We start from the raw sequence: 19,600 nt of genomic DNA, 5'->3' as shown, positions 1-19,600 counted from the left end.
AGCCAATGCTCCACGAAGGTGTACCTCGCTCACATGAACCTTGCCGGATGTTCCGTACATGGACGGTGATAACGAAAGATGGCCAAAGATCGTTGTCCGGTTCAGGTAGCGGCAGCAGCAGGCAGGCACCGAACCTAGACAAACATAGACGTTAGTTGCTAAATGGTAATCTTAGCTTATTATTTATGGATGCCGAATTCCACGGGCGGTACGATATGGTAGTTGCTCTGCCAGACCAGCTTCGGCAGACCAGCTTGCCTATAACAGTGCAAAACCAGTTAGATTACTGCCCGATACACACAGCTGAGCGGGGGATCTTTTTCGGTCAGTGGTTGGCAATGTTTTTGATTCTTCACACATTTTGATGCTGGTATGATCTCTTCACGTGGGACTACTCGGGTATGTTTTTGGGGCACATTCAGCTGCAAAGTTTGCTCACCACTGTTTTTTGGCGGATGCTGGAATGCTACCAGCAGCTTTCATGATGTCATAGATACTCACTGACTGATGGTAAAATCATTATTGTTTTCTGTTTGGGTTAGTAGGGTGAATTATGGCAGCTGTCGACAGCGCAGAATGCAAATGAACCTTCATTTTTTTTGGACGTAGCGGGCTATTAGATTAGATCATGTCTGACATTCGAAAGATGTTTATCGTATTTTAACACTCAGTGGATTTAATGGTTTTGGTAGTTAACTAGCAACAATAAACTAGTCAAAAACTTAACATATGGTGCTCTGGATCCTTTGGAACACGGGAGTTTAGCTAAACTTTGATCTATTTTTTTGAAAATACGCAGGATTGAAGTTTCCAAAAAATCAAACATTTGCAAAGGATCTTAGATCTTTGAACCGACAAATTATAACTTTTGTAGATGTGCTCTGATAAAGAGCAGTTTAGTAATAGAGAGAAAGTGGTCGTGAATTACTGATCTTTTGAGCATGGCATGACTATCAAGATTTAAATATAAAATGAGCAAATAGGAAATGGAAATGGTTGCATATTAAGTACCCTCACTGTCACAAATCATATATCTAACAAAAACCTGAAAACATATTGCCCAAACCTTAAACATGAATAGTTTAAAGTTTAAAATTAAATCATAAAATCTCTCAACTCTTTGCAAATTGTCACTGTCCTTTGCTTCCAAGAACAGTTTAACCGTAAATATGAACCAACGCCCGTGTGCTGTCGCTCTAACCTCAAGCATGTCACGCTCGCTGAAACGTAAAACAGTTAAACGAAAAAAAAGTGTTTATATAAAAGTGTAACGCAAGAACAATTTCTAACACATTGTGTGCTAATTTTATAGCCCTAGTGCTCAAGAAGTTTACATTCCTCAATACAGCTTCTAAACTGTAAATTAGTTAACAGATGATTAATCGCTTTTGGTGTCACCCATTTGTTGATCATTTCCAAGCGCCGTGTCCAAAAGCAAAACTACGAACGAATTGCTTCCACGACGAAATTGTGATCAGATATGTTTACTCTACTTTCCTGGTGAACCCCTCCTCCACCCCTCAACGGTATTCTTCACGGCTGACATGCAAGCGCCATCACGAGGTAGACGATTTTTTTTCGCTCTCTTTAGTACACATTAGTGGCTCCAAAGCCGACGAACGAAAGCAGTCGGCACATCACAGCGAAATGAAATGCATGAAAAACAAAACAAAAAAACCGACGGAAACACGATCACCCACCGCACAAAGCAAAGGCTACACAAAGCGAAGGAAAGGAAATGCAAAGGTAAATATCATCTTGAGATGGTAGGACAAACCAAAAAAAAATCTCTTCAGCAGGGCCATAGCGTGCCCTTCTGTGCGGTAGAAAGTGTCGTGTCGTGGTGCGGTTCACGACTTTTCCACCACACCACACACTCGCTTGTGGCAAGGAATTTCAAGAACAATAGGGTCGTGTACTAAAAGGGGTTTTTTTCTCCTGCTCGATATAGTAGTAGGGAAGCTCAACTAGATGAGCGTGTAGGGTTCCTTTAAACCAGTGCTCTGCAGTGCTTTTAGGAGCGCGGACCACTTGGCTTTGAAAATTTAAAGACTTAGTTGTATGGACTTAGTTGTATAGACTTAGTTCAAAGTTTTCAATAAAAAAATATGTTTAAATCTTATTCTAGCCATGCCTGTTGAAAATTTAATCTTCATTGTGGGAAAACAATTTTACAATATATACCGTAATAAGCTTTTCTTTTAAAAAATCTATTACATGTAAACTGGTTTAAATACATCCAAAATCATATGAGTTATAACCATTAGATCGGTACAGTATTAGTATTTTTAAGAAATTCAACATAAAAATATAAACAAAACGAGTCAAACAAATATGTGAAACGCAGCAGACTCAGGTATATGATTGGATCAAAACGACATAAAAAAAAACATACAAATATAATGTTTATCTGATAAAAGCAGGAGTTGTCAAAATAAGAGAAATCGAAAAATGTTGCGGGTCAAACATAATTTAAATTCCTGATGTATTATGAAGCGTTGAGAAAAAAAAACTGCATTAGAGGCTCTATATGTTCAATCAAAACAGATTTTTTTACTCAGGAGGAACGGTCCAAAAAGGCCGTATTGCTACCAATCGAAACAGATAACAACATTTGAATTAAGGTATGCAAAGAGCTTTTCTGCGACAATCAATATCGAACACTGGAGTGCTTTGTATCTAATTACAAAAATCATACTAAAGCAGCGTAGTGGGTTACATGTGACCTATTATTAGGAGCAACAACCGCAGTCGGTTTAGAACTGCCATCTGTCTAATAGACCTGGCTATCTTACTTACATTTTTTTACACGCCAGATCTCATTAGTGTTATCGTAAATCTGCAATTAATTCTTCTTATTCTTACTCTAACGACCTACGCAGTCATACCAGCCTGCTATACAAGCTTTCGAGACTCCATATGAGGTTTCAACCCACGACTGGCATATTGTTAGGTCGTGCGAGTTGACGTCTCTACTACGGGACCGCCTCGCTTTTCAATGGAAAATACGAATTATTTTAGCAACTGAAAACTTATTGAAGAAGAAACTTTTCGTACAACGCTGAGTCAGGGAAGTCAAACCAATATTAAACACTCACGGCAACACATCACTTAACAAGGAATAATATTAAAGATAATTAACAATTAATATTAGAATCTTATAAAACTAATATTAATAATTAAATATTAGGGAAACAAAATTCAATTTCAATTTCAAGTAGAGTTACAATTAGAGGAATTTGAATTATACATTCCTGAATTCAAGGGTTCTTAGACAGTACTGGTCAAGACAGTATAAAATCAATCAATTTCAATATTGTGTCCAAACTCAAAGAACCTTCCTCCATTTCCCTGCAATAAAAGATAAAAATAACTATTGCAACGTAAAAAAAACACCCTTCAGATAAAATAAAAACCTTTCCAAGGTTGAGTACGCAATCAAGATCAAACGTACCACAAACTTTGAAGAGTTTCATTCACAACATTGTAGCCGAATACGCAAAGAAAGAAACCAACACTTTGGAAGAATGTATAAGTTTAAAGATTTCGACATAAATCACATCACACACCATCGATCAAGACTGATTGTAGAAAGAAGTAATGCAAAACCTTTTACACTTCGTTTCTTTCTATCTCCATCCATTCGAGAATACATTCACATCATGTGTGTGTGTATAAGGGAGGTGTGGATAAGAGGCACATAATGATAAAATGACTGTTCCATATGTAACAAACTCACTCCCACGGCCAGATTTACGTACGAAACGGCACGTTCCATCATTTGCATACGATTTTAAAAAGGCAGCCAGTAGTCAGTAGGCGAGCGATCGGTGGGACCCTTGGAAGCAATATCGTTTCAACTTCCGGTTTGAATCTAACACACTGGTCTGCGGTGTTAGATTAACACACTGCCCAATCTCCTCTGTATTGGAAAGGAGTCTGAAGAAACAGTACAGTACACCCTGCGCCAAAGGTAACCCTCATTATCTTTTCGAAAAGAGAATTTCGGGTTGAAAGGATCCAAGGGTTGAACAGGGAAAAAACATATTCCCATTTTGCCTTGACTTGCCGGGTGTAGGATCACAACACCGTGTAGGAAGAAGATGCGTGGCTTCGTGGCGTGTGTTTGGAATGCTAAAAATAGCCGCTGACTTGCCTGCCACCTCGCGCAATCACATTTCGGAGCGGATTTTTCTTCCCCTGCTTTTGCCTGACTGCTTGATGTACGGTGATCGCGGTGGAAACACACCACAAACAGCGAGCTGATCGAACACATTCCGAAATCAATAATTCTTCCCTACATTCCGCCAGTCCCTGAGGTTCTTGGAGTTCCTTCCTGTCGAGGCCAATTATTGGATGGCTTTTATTTTCTCAGCAAAATTCTTGCCCAATATGTGAGCAATTAAGAGGGAAGAAGGAAATGGAATAAGGGATAAATATCATCATCTCAAGTTCACTGGAGCAACAACATCCTCCGAACAGACGCGCCAAAAGCAAGCGCGCGTTTCTCTTTCACGCATGATGCTGATCCGGTGCGCATAGAAACTAATGACGTCACAGGTTCCAAACCTGTTCCAAACAGATGATCGAGAGATCGAGGGCAGAGCGGCGACAACTTACCCGTCATGTTTCCTCCGCTGGCTTGTACGCTACGGTATACTTTAGACAGAAACAGAAACACACACAAAATAATTGCGCACAACTGTAACACAAAATTGAAATATTCACACACCACAATGGAATAACACAACGAAATGCGATACTGAAGAAACCTTTTTAATGAGGTTTTGCAGCTTTCTTTGGGATGTTTTTACTGGCAAGAGCAAGAAAACCAACGCTTTACACCACTAACAATCGTTTGCTGCCTTCTGATAAGCCTTAGCGGGCATGCATTTCAGTGATAATGCTGCATTTCTTAACATTTGGTCTGCCGAAGGTAAAACACACCGCCCGGAGACGCAACCGACGGCCGTCGAGGTCGAAGAAGCGTCGACCTGTACAGCCCGATCGATGTCTAGCACTCGCTCTCGCACACCACTCACCGCTCGTTAACTACAAAAAGGTTTGAGGCACAACAATTGCAATAGCTTCAGCGTAATGTTTTAGCGTTTTGATAGCACAGAAAAAGCTTCAAACTCCTGTTCCTCTTCCAATCCAGCCGAGCACCGAACACCAAAATGACGCGCGAATGACGATGATTCAATGAATACTAAATCAAACCAAGACGGTGAGCGATTAAAGCTCTTTACGCGCGTCGGGGGTTGTAGCCAAATGCAAATCCCTTGCGCACCAACACAACCAGCAAACGGCAGGGGTGGTTGTTGCGATCGCGTGAACGCCCCAGCGATTGAGAGCCGCGTTAGCGCTCAGCGGAGGAGTCGTCTTGTGGTGGCCAGTTACTCATGCTGGGGATTTGTTTTTTTTTTTTTTTTCTTGGCGGTGTGTTTGCATTGCACCGTCGAATGAACATCTCGCTTGCGATTCACGCGGGTTCACGAAAGGGAAAGCAAAGGAAAAAAAGCCTGTCAAAAACTCCAGAGCAGCGAACTGGAACTGTTATTAGGGAACGTGAGCGTGAGTGAAACGGTCGATTAGTCCGCCGGTTTGAGTGACTGGAATGTGTGTACAACATTCTTCTCACATTCACTGAGAGAGAGAGAAAAAGAACTCCTGTGGCATGTTGCGGTTCAGCCCTTGAAGAGAAAGGTTGCACATGTTGGGCATTCAAATTCACCGAGACCATCGCGCTGTAGAGTTCTTAATACTTCAAGAGATTGGTATTTCTGCCATAACCTCCTCAAAATAAAAATAAACATGACGACTGTAATTCAAAATCTTCATCGATTCTTCACATTGTTTTATTTAAAAAAAATGAATAAAGCAAAAAATACGTTAAAATATACAATAATACAGCGAAGATAATCAGTTATTTGGTAATTATTTGGGTTACCAATAACAATTTTAATTCAACGTAAGCAAACCGACAGTGGAATGATCGATCAGTCACCATATCACACAAAGACTTCAACCCCTCTTTCAAATACCAGCACCGCAGTTTAAAAGCGAGCTCTTTCGATTCATTCATCTTTCGAACGATCGGTAAGAAAAAGAAAGATCGGTTAGAGCAAGAAGAGTGCACAACAAAACCACATTTACCCCATTTGCCCAACGGCGTCTCGGGTTTGTTTGCTGTAGCAGAACCATGTTTGTACGATAATGACATCATCGACGTGGACACAGAGCGGTGGCGACATGGCGACAGGAAGTAACCCCCGTGTACCCACCACCCGTCGATATCGACCACCATCGCCAACGGGCCAAGAAAGAGCACCTTAACACCCATACACACACGCGCAGAAAGGTGTCGAAGGAATGCCATTTCGAACGTATGACCTCAGCAAGGTGTCGCACATGGACACCGTGTGTGTGTGTGTTTTGAAGGCGTCCAAGTGTAGGTCTCCTCCCCACGCAAAGAATCAACAAACAAAAAACCGCGACACTAACCGAGGAAAGGAGTACACCCCAGTGTTTCATGGCTAGTATGGGTGGAATTTAAACAGCTGTGAGCAAACACCGCCCGCACCACGTGTGTAGACGGTTACCTCCATATCCAGAGCAGCGATTTACACGCGGCGCACCCCATCTGTTGGTGAACTTTGGAAGCTTTGGGGTTTAAAGCACGAGCTTTTTAGCAATTGCAGGGATGCTGCAAGGTTTAATTGGAATCGTGTCAGGTGTAGTGGTAACACCATTAGAAGAAGAAAAACATATCAGTTGTAAATGTGTGATATACATACACATACACAAATAATACCAAACCAAAATACACATTTATTTTATGATTATGAGTTAATAAAATTGAATATTTAAAGAGATGAAGTAAACATACAAATAACAACAATTCACATTTTTTATTGTTTTTATGCCACAACTTAAATAGCTTTTTTCAATTCATTTAATACAACATGACATAAAGGGTTTTCCATGTCACATTGTGCACATTGTTCACCGCTTGCAAGATGTTTTTCAACAGCTATCTCATATTGTTTTCACATCACTATACAATTCCAGTTCTTACAAATGTTTTTTTTTAACAAATCACAAAGAACTGTCACACTCAACTCAGCTTGAGACATGTTGAAAATCATGTGCAAGAATTGATAGATTATTGTGATGCAAATATAACACTTGCCAGCTGTTGAAAAACATCTTGCAAGCATGAATGAAAAATGTTGTTGACATTGGCAAGTGACTCGAAAACCCCTGTATTGTTTACGCACGGCAGGATAATCAGTTCTACGTAAAACGGACAAGATCCAAATGGGCCTAGAACCCATGACAAGCATGTTGTTAATTCGTGCGAAACGATGCTTGTACAACGGGATCTAAATCAACAAAATGCTATCGTTAAAAAGCAGTAAATAAAATATCAGCATTTCCGTAAAGCAAATATCAGTTATTGAATTTTTCATAATCGATTTGCTTACTTATTTCCCCTATTGGCGTCGATATTACTTAACAGTGCATTGTCATCTCTATTTTAGGCTTTATGAAGCAGGCTTATGCCATAGAAGAGTACAAATACATGAACTCTTATTATTTTATTGCCTCAAATTTGAATTAACACTTCGAGATGACTAATGACTTTTAATTCAAAGAATCTTGATTAACTCAAGATTCAAGATTTAAATTTCGTTCGATGATTTATCGATGAACACACCTCACCGACGAGCTACCTTCCGTAAGCTTTTGATAGTTTGTTAAAAGTGAGTTAATGATTTAACTCAAACTTCAAATAACACTGCTCAGAGAAAACTTATGCATTAATCGGGGATCAGACGAATATATTAACAAGTTGTTAGCACGTACATTTTGGTTATCATATAAAATAGACGCTTGTAGATACAATATAATTCAATAAACAAATACTCAACCGTAAACAGAACCAAGGATTGAAGTTCTCTAGTGCATGTCCTCATTACTGAGGTGTATTTCTTGTGAAACGCAGTTTCCTCAACAAAATGATAAAAAAATATAGCCAAAAATTTAAGATTAGCGAGAAGGCACTCTGAACATATTAAATGTTAGTAAAATCACTTTTAATCTCGTTAGCATCATAACATTTCTGTGTAACCACAAACAAACTTACATCCTGGCGCTATGCCGCGATCTCTTAGTGTACAGCGGTACGGTTGACGAGCTCCTGGGTCAAATTTTCCATAGCACGTTCGATCCATCTCGGGGCCGCTCGCTTCACTGCTCACCACAGCACACGCACAGCATTCGCTCGTCAAGTAAGCAAGCACAACCCCACGGCCCCAACGATCGCAGTAAGCTTAGCTTAACGGTGTTTGATCAGCGACAACGGCAAACAATACGATCCTTCCGCGGGGTCGTTGCGTGTTTTCTTTATTCTTGCTTCACTTCTACTGGTTTCTTGAGCGTGGTGGAAGTTACATTTGGAAATGAAATTCGATTCGAACCGACTTCTTGGCGAACAGCTGGGAAAACAACCTTCCCCCACGCACATTTACCACATGCACACGCACGCACACACACAACACACTGCCGTACGCCGTTCAAACGGGATGTCTTATTAGACGTGGGCACACTTTTCTGGAAAAATCTTGTTTATCGCATGTTTTGATTTCCGATTTACGTAGACGAATCAATTTTGCTATTCACCACCAGCCAGAGCTAAACTCGTTGCACACACTGTCACACGCTGTGGGAGAAATTGTTGAACTAAACCCATTCAAAAGGTGTGGTGGTACGCACCTTAAGAAGCTATTGAAAGCACACACAAACACGAAAAACGCACGAAAAGTTTCCCAACGACAGTGCGAGGTGCACGAAACGAAAAAAAAACACACGAGGAAAGATGAAAAATGATTCAAAGCATTTAATTTACGCACCGACCGACCAGCCAACGCACAGGCTAGTGGTACCGTTCTATAGTATTCTAGCACTGGGAGGCCCTCCCCACGGGTGTGCCGTTGATCTCGTGCCTTACCGACGTCGCTTTATTTGCCATAAATTATTTCCCCGGCCGCCGAGAACAGCGCGTTAAGGGAAGGAAGGAAAAAGAGCAGAAAATGTGTATTTTTTATGTTTTCTTTAGGCCACTTCAGGTCAGTTCACTCCTCGAACGACTACCACACACAGCCAGGCATGGTAGCATCTCCCGGTGGAAAACCTTTGAAAATCGACACCACCTTGTGACTAACACTAACAACTAGCAACGCTGAACTGCACTAGAGGATGCGTGGCACGGCGAAGGGATAGAATGTGTTGCAGCCGGTTTCGCTTTTGTTGCGTTCATTTGTCAGCCGGCGGAGACACACGCGCGCGCGTAACAAATGTAGCATTAATACGCGAAATTAAAACTTGCCCGGCGTGTTTGTGTGTAGCAGGAACAATTGCGTAATCTAAAAATAAAATGATTAAAAAATAACACACGAGACCACACAACCGGCACAGCGCCAACGAAGTTGAAGAACCACTGCGGGCAATGGGGTTGCGTGATTCGAGCGCGAATTCATGACATGTCCTTCAAATTAATGGTGGCATGTTGTGATCGCTGCTTATCCACTTAATAATGCGTTAGAACTAGTGATTTTAGCTAACCATTTGATGTTTTTTATTATGTATATTTTATGTTTATTAAATATCTCTTTAATTATTCTTCTTAGTTTTCATTTACTCTCTTTTTTCATCAAGTTTATGATAGTCTCTACGCTCTACCTATGTTTTTTTTTTCTTTTTTGTTTTTGCTAGGTCAAGACTAGTTTAGTTAGGCTTAGTTTATCATGAATTATTTTGTTTATTTGTTAGTGTTTTATAAGTTTTAATCTATCCTCGAACATCCTTTATTCCTATAAAAGAAAAGTTGCATAATCTAGAACCATAAACAATTAAAACTAAATTTACGGTAGCCATGGCTAATTTGCAATCATCGTAAAAAAAATTGGAGTCATATGAAAAAAAGATATAAATTAAAAATTAAAGTCCGTTCTTCAGAATGCTTTGTCAAAAGGAAAGAGCTGATTTAGATGTAGGCATTTTAAATTTGGTTTTACATCAAATAAAAGTGACACATAGTAGTACATAGTCCATGGCAAAGTTATAATTACAGTCTTTCCTCGAGTGACACTCGAGTTACGCGAATTCGAGTTACACGATTTTTTAGTTTTGACAGTTCATACGTCAAATTGATACAATTTCCTCTAACAATTGCCAAATTCAAATAATTTGCAATTTTGCTACAAGTTTGAAATCGCTAAATACACAGACTTAACTGAGTTTTCGACACGAAAGGTATTTAATAATTAAGAATGAACTTGAAATTATTGCATTTCATCATAAATGACTTTTTTTTTCATGCATATTTTGGCTGAAAAACGTGATATTCGACTTACGCGAAATTCCGAGATACGCGAATGTCCCTGAAACGCATTATTCGCGTAACTCGCAATGCAATGTTAATAAGTAAATGTAGAAAATACATAAAACCATAAAAATATAAACTGATGTACTTAAAACATCGACTGAAAAGTCAAATGAAATGACTGAAACTCAAATACGAAATGATCATCCAGATCGAATGAACAAATCGAATGAACTCAAATAAGAATAAAAATGAACAAATCAGATTAAATTCTCTCCTAGTCTCCTGTTATGTTTAATAGGGTCACCAGTGATGCTATATGGAACTTTTTCATAGTTATTTGAATGTATTGGAGAAAACGATACAATTTTTCCACAGTTTCTACATGTACGTGCTTATATTCAATTGTTTTTAACGTTAGAATTACAGCAATTATCCGTAGTACGCGATACTCGAAATACGCGAATTAGTAGTACGCGATTTCTTCTAAATTTGACAGCTCCATTTTTTTTTTTTTGACAGATAATATTTCGTGCTCATTTTGAATTTCACAAATGTTCTAAAAGCATTTTGCATTGAATTTATGCAAAAGATACCTGTTTTACAGCAAAAAAACTTTAATGCAAAACTCTGAGGCGATAATTTTCGACCCTCGAGAACCAGTAGTGTAAACAATTTTTCCATAGGAATCCGCTATACGCGAAAACTCGAGATACGCTATTGCGCACGGTCCCGTATGATAGCGTATATCGGATAACGATTGTACAGTGTTGAAAAAATGGCACAACTACTAGGAAATTCCAACATGAACCGGGACAGTAAAAAATCGCAATTTCTTTTCAATTGAGGTTCCTGGTCAAAAATCTGATATTACTAAAGCATCATCCAAAGTCTTCAACAAATATAAATACTATTTTGCTAAGGAAATTGCGCCGGCAAATTGAAGTAATGACGAATCATTGGCAGGTGAAGGCACAAAAAACGGGCTTTCGTAACTAATGAAACAATAAACTCAATCATGCATAAAGAATACTTCCTGGATAGATAGAAATACACTGTCATATATTAATAAATAGATGCGTTAACACATTAACACATTAACACATTAACACATTAACTGTAACTTTGTTTGTTGACAATTGTTTAGAATTCTAGCAATACGAAAACCGTATTCAATACGAACCGAGGTCTTCTATAACTTAATATTGAATTAACCATCACAGATGATGATTCGCAGTGATCGTTAAATGCACAACACATGATCTAGCACAAACAATCCTGGAATAACTGTGTGCCAAATTCCTACACTTCTGATCACGTCACCACCAAAGGATGTAATTCTTTTCGAAATTTCACTGCTTTTCCCTTCCGTTTTTTTACTGCCTCTTTTCCCATCCTGCGGTGCAATCTCGCGACACAAAACACCTCGTCACAAAACAATTGGCCGCGTGGGAGTCCCAGACACTTAACACTTGTTAGGGCACTGTTCGGAATTGGCCGAATTGACACGGTCGCGGCACCAAGCGTCTCGCCGAATTAATGGCCCTTAGGACAGGCTGGCACATGGCGCTTCTGTGCTCGCTGTGACCCAATCGTGACACTCCCACGGCACGATCGTCAATCGGGCGGATCGGTCGCCGAGGCGCAGGGAAGACGACGCACACCGTGTTCCGGTTAAGAAAATGGTAGCTTGCAATGATGTTTGTAAACATGTCTCCCCGCACGCTAATGCGAACGCTGCGATCACAATTTCGTCACCGGGAAAACGACACATCAGGCAGGGGGAGTTTGTCAGCAAGAACATATTCACACACACACACAAACGGACGCACTGTCGGTGACAGTAATCTGCTCTTGGCGCTGATCGATTTAACGACTTATGTTGCTGTTCGCTCAGGCGGTGTCCCACTTTTTTTTTTGTTAACTATTCCTTTGGGATTTTGTTTAGGGAACGCCGTAAAAAACACAAGATCCCCAAATAATCACACAAACGCACGGATTTTCGAGGGGATTTTCCTTACACGAACGAACGGAGCTGGGTGTGCGCTCGACAACCGCACTTGTTGTCTCGCAAAACCGGGAGACTTGCCAAGAGCGAGAGATACACGTTCCGCGATCGCACAGCACTGCGAATGGAATGAAAACCGTTTTTCACGAGATTTCGGTCCCGTGGTTCGTCGGCGGCAGTAGCATGAAGATCGTCGGCGTCGGCAAAAAAAAACGCACACACAAACTTCCTTCCCACAGCAGCAGCAATCTCAAAGCTGGATTGTACGCGCGCGTATGGGGAGCATTAGGTTGATCAAGTTGCTAGAGGCCGGTTGACGTGGGCCAATGGCCGCCCTACTATCGTGATGGTTTGCGGTAGCAGAGGGAGCAAAAACACACACATCTGGGGCTACACAGCCGTCCCAGCCTGTACGTCGTGCCTGTTGGCGTTTCTCGGGGACAAATTCTGGGCGCCATGGATAGCGAGTGTGCTTGGGTGCGTGTGTGTGTGTTTTTGTGGAACGAAAACCGACCGATGGGATAGTGGGAAAATAGAACAGAGTTTTACGATTCCCTTAACGATCGCATTACAGTCTCGACACGTTCAAGATAAGATTTTAAATTTGTTCTTTTCAAAAAATCGTTCAAAAGTCGTCGTTGTCGTGTCTTACAGGGGTTTCCAATTCACTTATAAGCGTGATGTTACGGGATGTTTTTCAACATCGATCATCTATTATTTATTTCAATCACAAGTGTTTTTTTTTAATTTCCTCAACTTGATCTTCAACACTAAACCATTTCCAACAATTTCGCTGTGAGAAAACAATACTTAACAAAAAATGTTCATAATTAATTGTTGGCGGTTTTGACGCATTCTCTCGACTCATATCATTTTGCAAGCAAAATTTAGGAAAATACAATAAAAACTCATATTATTTAGTAGAAACCACTTCAGGCCGTAAAGTGTTCATGTTGAAATTCATGTGAAATAAGACGAAAAAAATATTGTGATTCCATTAAAATATCTCAAAAAGCTCAAAACTTCTATACAGGGGTTTCCGAATCACTTTCGAAAGTGCTCATAATTATTCACCGCATCCAAGATGTTTTTCAACAGCTGTAAAATTGTTTATTTGCCTAAAAATGAGATTTCATTTTTAACACATGATTTTCAACACATAACAAAGAACTGTCAAACTCAACCCAGCTGGAGTCGTGTTGAAAATCATGCTGAAAAAATGAGATATTATTGTGATGGAAATGAAATATCAGATCGATGTGGAACAACATTTTGTATGCAGTGAATAACCATATTTACATTCGAAAGTGACTTTGAAACCCCTGTAAGATCAAAACAAACGGCAATTACAGGTTTTTCCAAAAGGATTTCCTATTTCAACATCATTTTACACTGTTTTTCAACATCTGTCATACAATAACATTTCGATTCTGCTACCTGATTTTCAACACATTACAAAGAACTGTATGGAACGGCTTGTGTTGAAAATCATGTGGATGAACCAAGGTCTATAAATTACTACAGGTCGGTCCGTTCAGTGTAATTTGCCCAAATTTTCATTTGACAGCTAGGGAGTCCAAAGTTACTCAGAAATTAACAATTGAAAATTATTTAAAACATATTGTATTATTTTAAACCATAATACCATATTGGGCAATATGGATTATTTGCTAGATAAGAATTATTAAAAACATTCTTTAAAATTTAAAAATAGTAAATAACTCAATTAATCTCTCTTTACGAGTCGAATGTTCTAATGTGCAGCAAGACCGACAGTCCCTTAATAGAGTAATGATGACTAGAGTCCGGGCGCACCGGTCAGTAAAAAATTCAAAATACGACCACAACACACCGACCCGACAGTGCAACTAGTGGGTCATTGCTGGGAAAGGGAAGGAGGGAGGGGGGGTAGATGAAGGTGTTTTCCTGTCTGGCGATAGAACCACGACCGTGCGAAGGCGCAACTGAGCCGTGCTGTAAGGGACCGTGTGCCAGTCCGTGAGGGCGGAAAAGAAAAACAGAAAAGCAAAATAAAACACACACACAGGAATCACCCGGCGCAAAGCAATCCTGGCCGTTTCTGTCACAATTTAAAATTTAAAATAAATTCCCATCCACGCGGCGCGCAAACGCCACCGAACCGCGCGCTGGTCACTTGCGCGCTGTGTTTGTTCCCGTGTGTGAGCGTGACACGCATCGTTGTTCGGCGCAACGAGCGCAGGTTGATGTTCTGCGGCGATGCAGATTGCTGCCCCCTCCGGTTCTGTAGAGAAACCCACTCCCTTTCCTTCTTCTGCCACACAATTTCCTCACAGTTGCGAAGAGGCGTTCCTGTGTCTAACGGACCGCTGCGTCCTCCACGGTCTGAGATTTGATGGACAGCAGGCCACACACCTCCACCCACCCAAATGGTGTGTAGATGTTGGTGGACTTTGCAAACGAACGTTTTATTGCTTTGTAAGAGAGGAGAAAAAAGAACGACACTATAGGGAGGAGTAAGAGAGAGAGAGGGATAGAAACTTCACTCGCTGCAACTGCAGTTGCATATGCAAATGCCGCGCTAGAACGGAGCTAAACCGACTAAAATTAAACAGTGCAAACAGCATTTTTAGGTTATTGTCTGTCAGTAGGTTAAATTGATCATTCAAATTAATTTAAAGATTTGTAATATTTATTCGACTTAATAAGAGCTCCACTTAACGTTTCCTAATTTTATTAATAAGATCAATCTTGCAAATGTAAATTGCAAAGACGGCAAAAGTAGATGCAATTAACGACAAAAGTCGACTACTTACAGGATTTTCCAAGTCACTTTCGAATGTAAACATTGTTATTCACCGCATGCAAAATGTTGTTCCACATCGACCTGACATTTCATTTCCGTCATAATAATTTTTAAAATCTACAGCATGATTTTCAACACGACTCAAGCTGGATTGAGTTTGACAGTTCTTTGTTATGTTCTTTGTTATTTGTGTTGAAAATCATGAACTGAAACTGAAATTTCATGTTGAAACAAATAAACCATTTGATAGCTGTTGAAATACATATTAGATGCGGCGAAGAACAATGTTTACATTCGTAACTGACTTGGAAACCCCTATACTACTTAAATGAAGATTTTTTATTGCTAAAGCTTTTTTGTAAAGTTTAAATAGCATGAGGATTTGGGACGCTGTAAGTGACTTCGGAGGCTGATTTTTCGGACATCAACAAATGATAACAAAAAAATCAAAATGCAAAATTCATAGGCTGATTGATTCGTCTTGATCTTAGATCCTCAATCTTTTTAGTTAATGGGTTGCATTACTTCGCAAATAATTCTGTTGTGCGCTATTTTAATGTTTAAAACAAGTACCTTATTTTGTCTTATATGGAATTAAAAAATCACATACCTAAAATTTACCTCTACAACTTTTGAATATTAAATCTGAGTTTCGATTTGAAATAGTTTAACATTTAACAAGTCACCGTTGGCAACATTATTTGATTTTGAAAATTCCTGATTTAAATGATAAAAAAATAATTCTTCACTTTCTAGAATGCACGAACTTTGGTAAACTGTTCATCATTGAGCTATAATTAGTACTATACTCCTAATGTATAATATAACATAAGGGGTTATAAATTTAGCATTTTTTTTTAATTATTATCAATCATTTGATTATTATTCATCAATTATCACATTCATTTTAAGGAGTTTTTAAATAAAAAGGATAACCATTAGTAATTTTAAAACGATTAGAATTCAAAAATATGTGTAATATGTGTAATAACTAATTGTGTAATATTTACATTCCTGCATCCCTGAAAAATAAATTTAAACTGTTTTGCTTATACTGGACATCGAGATCAGCAATTCTAGAAACATTTTATTTATATTTCGAACAACATAACAGGGTTCATTCAAATCGACCAAAGGAAGTTGACCTCATTAAGTTCAAATTTTTTATTTGTGATTTGCTATCAAAAACTAGGATTTTGAGCTAACAACTCAAGTTTGTGATAACGCACAGCGCAGCAATCATCATATTCTAATTTTTGCACTCATTTCAAATCAAATTGCTGATAAGACAGAAAAAGCTTCTGGAAGCCGAAACAATACATGCAAAAAGGTATTTTTTTCTATTATCAAAATAGATGACGAGCCAACCAAGGCCAAAGAAACCTCATCTCACTGTCTCAGACGCTGTAAAAGACGCCGAACGAAGCGCAATGTCAGCCAGCAGCAGAGCATGTATACATTATCACCGCTTTCTAACACACCAGCGACAAGTATGACAAACATACACACACACCGCCAAAGCTCTAATGCGTGCACCTGCTATCAGTTTGTTTATCAATGCAGAGACATGCAAACAAACGCCAACAAGCTAACCTGAGAGGACACATTCGGCCGTAACAGACCGGGGGGCTAATTATTACACATTCCGATCGCGTCCGGATAGTCCAAAAAGAATAGAAAATCGACGCACACACACACACACACCTACATGCCAACACATGTGTGCCTTTGTAGCGACCTGTCGTTTGATTTTCTCCCTAAAAATAAACCCCAACTAATTCATCCATCCCTTTCCTTCCCCCTTCATCGCCTGTTGCTATGATACATGTTGCTGATTGGGTCGCGAAACGTAGACTGACACTGACTAACACACGTACACGCACACTTTGATCGGTCGAGATATGAATGAAGCCGGAACACAGCAGGGCAAACGATAAAACAGCACACAAAGTGTGTAAAGGGTTTGCCGTCAAAATAAATTAAATCCTAATCTCACACAAACACTGGCACACTGGGCCGCATCACGACCGGAGCAGAGTTACGCAGAGCGACTGGCTGACGACTTTTGGCTCTAAACCGCGCGGTCTGCTTCGACACATGTTGGACTATTTTGTGGCCCCAACTTGCGGGGAACCTTGTTTCGATGGTAGGGTTATGTGGTTCATTGTCTCGTGCAGGCGCACCGGACCGGCAGATATCACGTAGATATCCATCAGCTGAGACGGACATAAAGCGGTCACGGACCTTCTGTTGGCGAAAAACAATAACACACCAATACTTCGAGCGTGATGCACCTTTCGTACATTTGAAACACGTGCGTGTGTATAATGCCGTTAATGGTGTACCGATCTCACCCCTACACTGGGCCCGAAGAAAATGATACGCAATACACAATTGTTGGTACACTTTTAATGACAATTTAATTAAAAACTTTGTTTACAAATGTCCCCAAAGCCCCCGAGCGACGACCGCCGCCGAGCAACGACACTGAACAATGGCGACCAACTGACTGCCAGGGGCAACGGCAACGTAGTCGCCATGGTCCTCCACACTAGATCGATCGCGACACATACGCGCGGGATTTTTTTTTTTCGAACAGCGCGTCATTTCTCGCGCGCTCGGTCAAACCCAGAATCTTCTCTGTTGCGCTCGCAAACATGATGTCTCTCACTCTCTCTCTGTCTCTGTCTCTCTCTTTCGCGGCTCATTGCTTTCAGTTTTATTTTGTTTAGTATTTAGTGAGTTTTTTTTTTTCATCCCTTGTTCCATCCTTCCCCCTCTGCTACAGAACGCAGGCCCGCCCAACTGGTGATGGTCGTTGCAGCTGATTAGAGCCGAGCACCTTTTAATGACCCGTCCCGTCACCACCAGCAACAGCAGCAGCAGCAGCAGCATATCGCACACCCAACTAGCAACTTGGAGAGGGAAGGAAGAGGGTGGAACACACCCACTAAATCGACCGCTTACATGACCTTCCGTTCCATCGGGAAAGCGTTCACACGCGGCCAAAAGGGAGCGAGAGTGGTAAGAGTTATTTGATGATGATGATGGATTTACTGACTTCTTCGATGTTGTTGTTCGTTTTTTATTCTTGAATCGAATATCAGCCATTGGAAAAGGCAAGGGAAGAGGATTAGATAAATCGATTGGTGCCAAAAGCAGGAAGTGGCGCACTCGGAAGCCGCTGAACCCATATCGGACACCAACGTGACATTTAAGCGATAGCAAAAACAACAGAAAACTGGGTGTCTTGTGAGCCCATCAATTTGAAATTAGGAAGAAGTGTGAGGGATATAAGTAAGGAAGAAAGGAAATTAGCTTCAAGAACATCGCGATTTTTAATTATTTTTAAAAGCAGTACCGGTTGTATCGCACCACGTGGCTGCTAACCATCTTTGATATCATGACACGCGCGATGTTATCGTTGTTGCTTTGAATAATGTTGATTAGATAAGCAATAAATCGTCTATGCTCGGATTGCAAGCATTTTTTTGTAATGATGAGATGAATCATAAATGAATCATCGAAACAGATATAGAGCTTCATTACGAGAACTGGAGCGAATTTAAACTAACAAATACGACGCAGTTTATTAAACATCATCCATCATCTATCTATCTGTCTATCTATCAATCTATCAATCCTAAAATCTAAACGAAACGGCATACATCAGTACGAAAAAAATACCACAATGTTTTAACTATGTCTTTTGACTTAAACTACTTTATGTACTTCTAATTTTGTTCAGAGTAGAAACTAATGATGTGCTCGTTGGAGCGCACACACGTCGCCTATTCGACTTCGGGAATTGTATGTCCTATTCTGACTTCGGCAACATCCGAACCACTAGTTCCGCCAGGGACTCCTGGAGTCGCCCGGAGTCATCTGGAATCGTCCGGAGTCGCCTGCAGTCGTCCGGAGTCGTTCGGAGTCGGAATCGTATGAAGCCGTTTGGAGTCATTCAGAGTCGTCTGGAGTCGTCCGGAGCTGTTCAGAGTCGTCTCAAACCAGATTCCGGACGACTCCAGACAATTCCAACGAATCCGAACGACTCCGGACGACTCCGGACGACTCCAGGCGACTCCGACTCCGGCCGACTACGAACGACTGCGGGCGACTCCGGACGATTCTGATAATGATCGGCGGACCTACCTTCCAGAGTATATTCCAAAATTATCAGATTTTTGCCAACTTTACCCATCACTAGTCTAGACCTATGCCTATCCAATAATGGATAAATAATGGACTCAAAGATTTAAACCATACTAGGATAGTTAGTCCTGCGTATGGAAGCTCATATGGGCAAGTCAAGCGAGTTGCGCAAATTTCAACGATATAATCAATTTATAAGCTAGAGTGGAGACGGCTTCGGGAACCATCTTCTATATGTCAACGGAGACCTCGAAATATACTAATTATA

The 19,600-nt window shown here is 40.3% G+C and overlaps 1 protein-coding gene across 10 annotated transcripts in view; it reads right to left on the bottom strand.

Annotated features, from left to right (window-relative positions):
• LOC121596882 (leupaxin) overlaps positions 1 to 19,600 on the bottom strand; it is a 69,278-nt gene that overhangs the window by 28,849 nt on the left and 20,829 nt on the right. The window contains exons 1-2 of one of the 10 annotated variants that reach the window (XM_041922233.1): positions 17,621 to 17,698; positions 8,150 to 8,725 (exon numbers count right to left, since the gene is read on the bottom strand). The exons of 1 other annotated variant lie outside the window; for it this stretch is intronic. In XM_041922233.1, coding sequence (XP_041778167.1) covers positions 8,150 to 8,237 — 88 coding nt within the window. In that variant the 5' untranslated portion in view covers positions 8,238 to 8,725; positions 17,621 to 17,698. Of the gene's footprint in view, positions 1 to 4,620; positions 5,225 to 8,149; positions 8,739 to 12,408; positions 12,508 to 17,452; positions 17,699 to 19,600 lie in introns of those variants that run through there. 8 more of the 10 variants (XM_041922228.1, XM_041922230.1, XM_041922229.1 and 5 more) reach the window with 8 other exon arrangements.

The sequence above is a fragment of the Anopheles merus genome, chromosome 3R (assembly GCF_017562075.2).
Source record: "Anopheles merus strain MAF chromosome 3R, AmerM5.1, whole genome shotgun sequence".
Classification (NCBI taxonomy): Eukaryota; Metazoa; Arthropoda; class Insecta; order Diptera; family Culicidae; genus Anopheles; species Anopheles merus.
The sequence above is the reverse complement of the archived record's forward strand: the minus strand, read 5'-3'. Positions and strand labels throughout refer to the sequence as shown.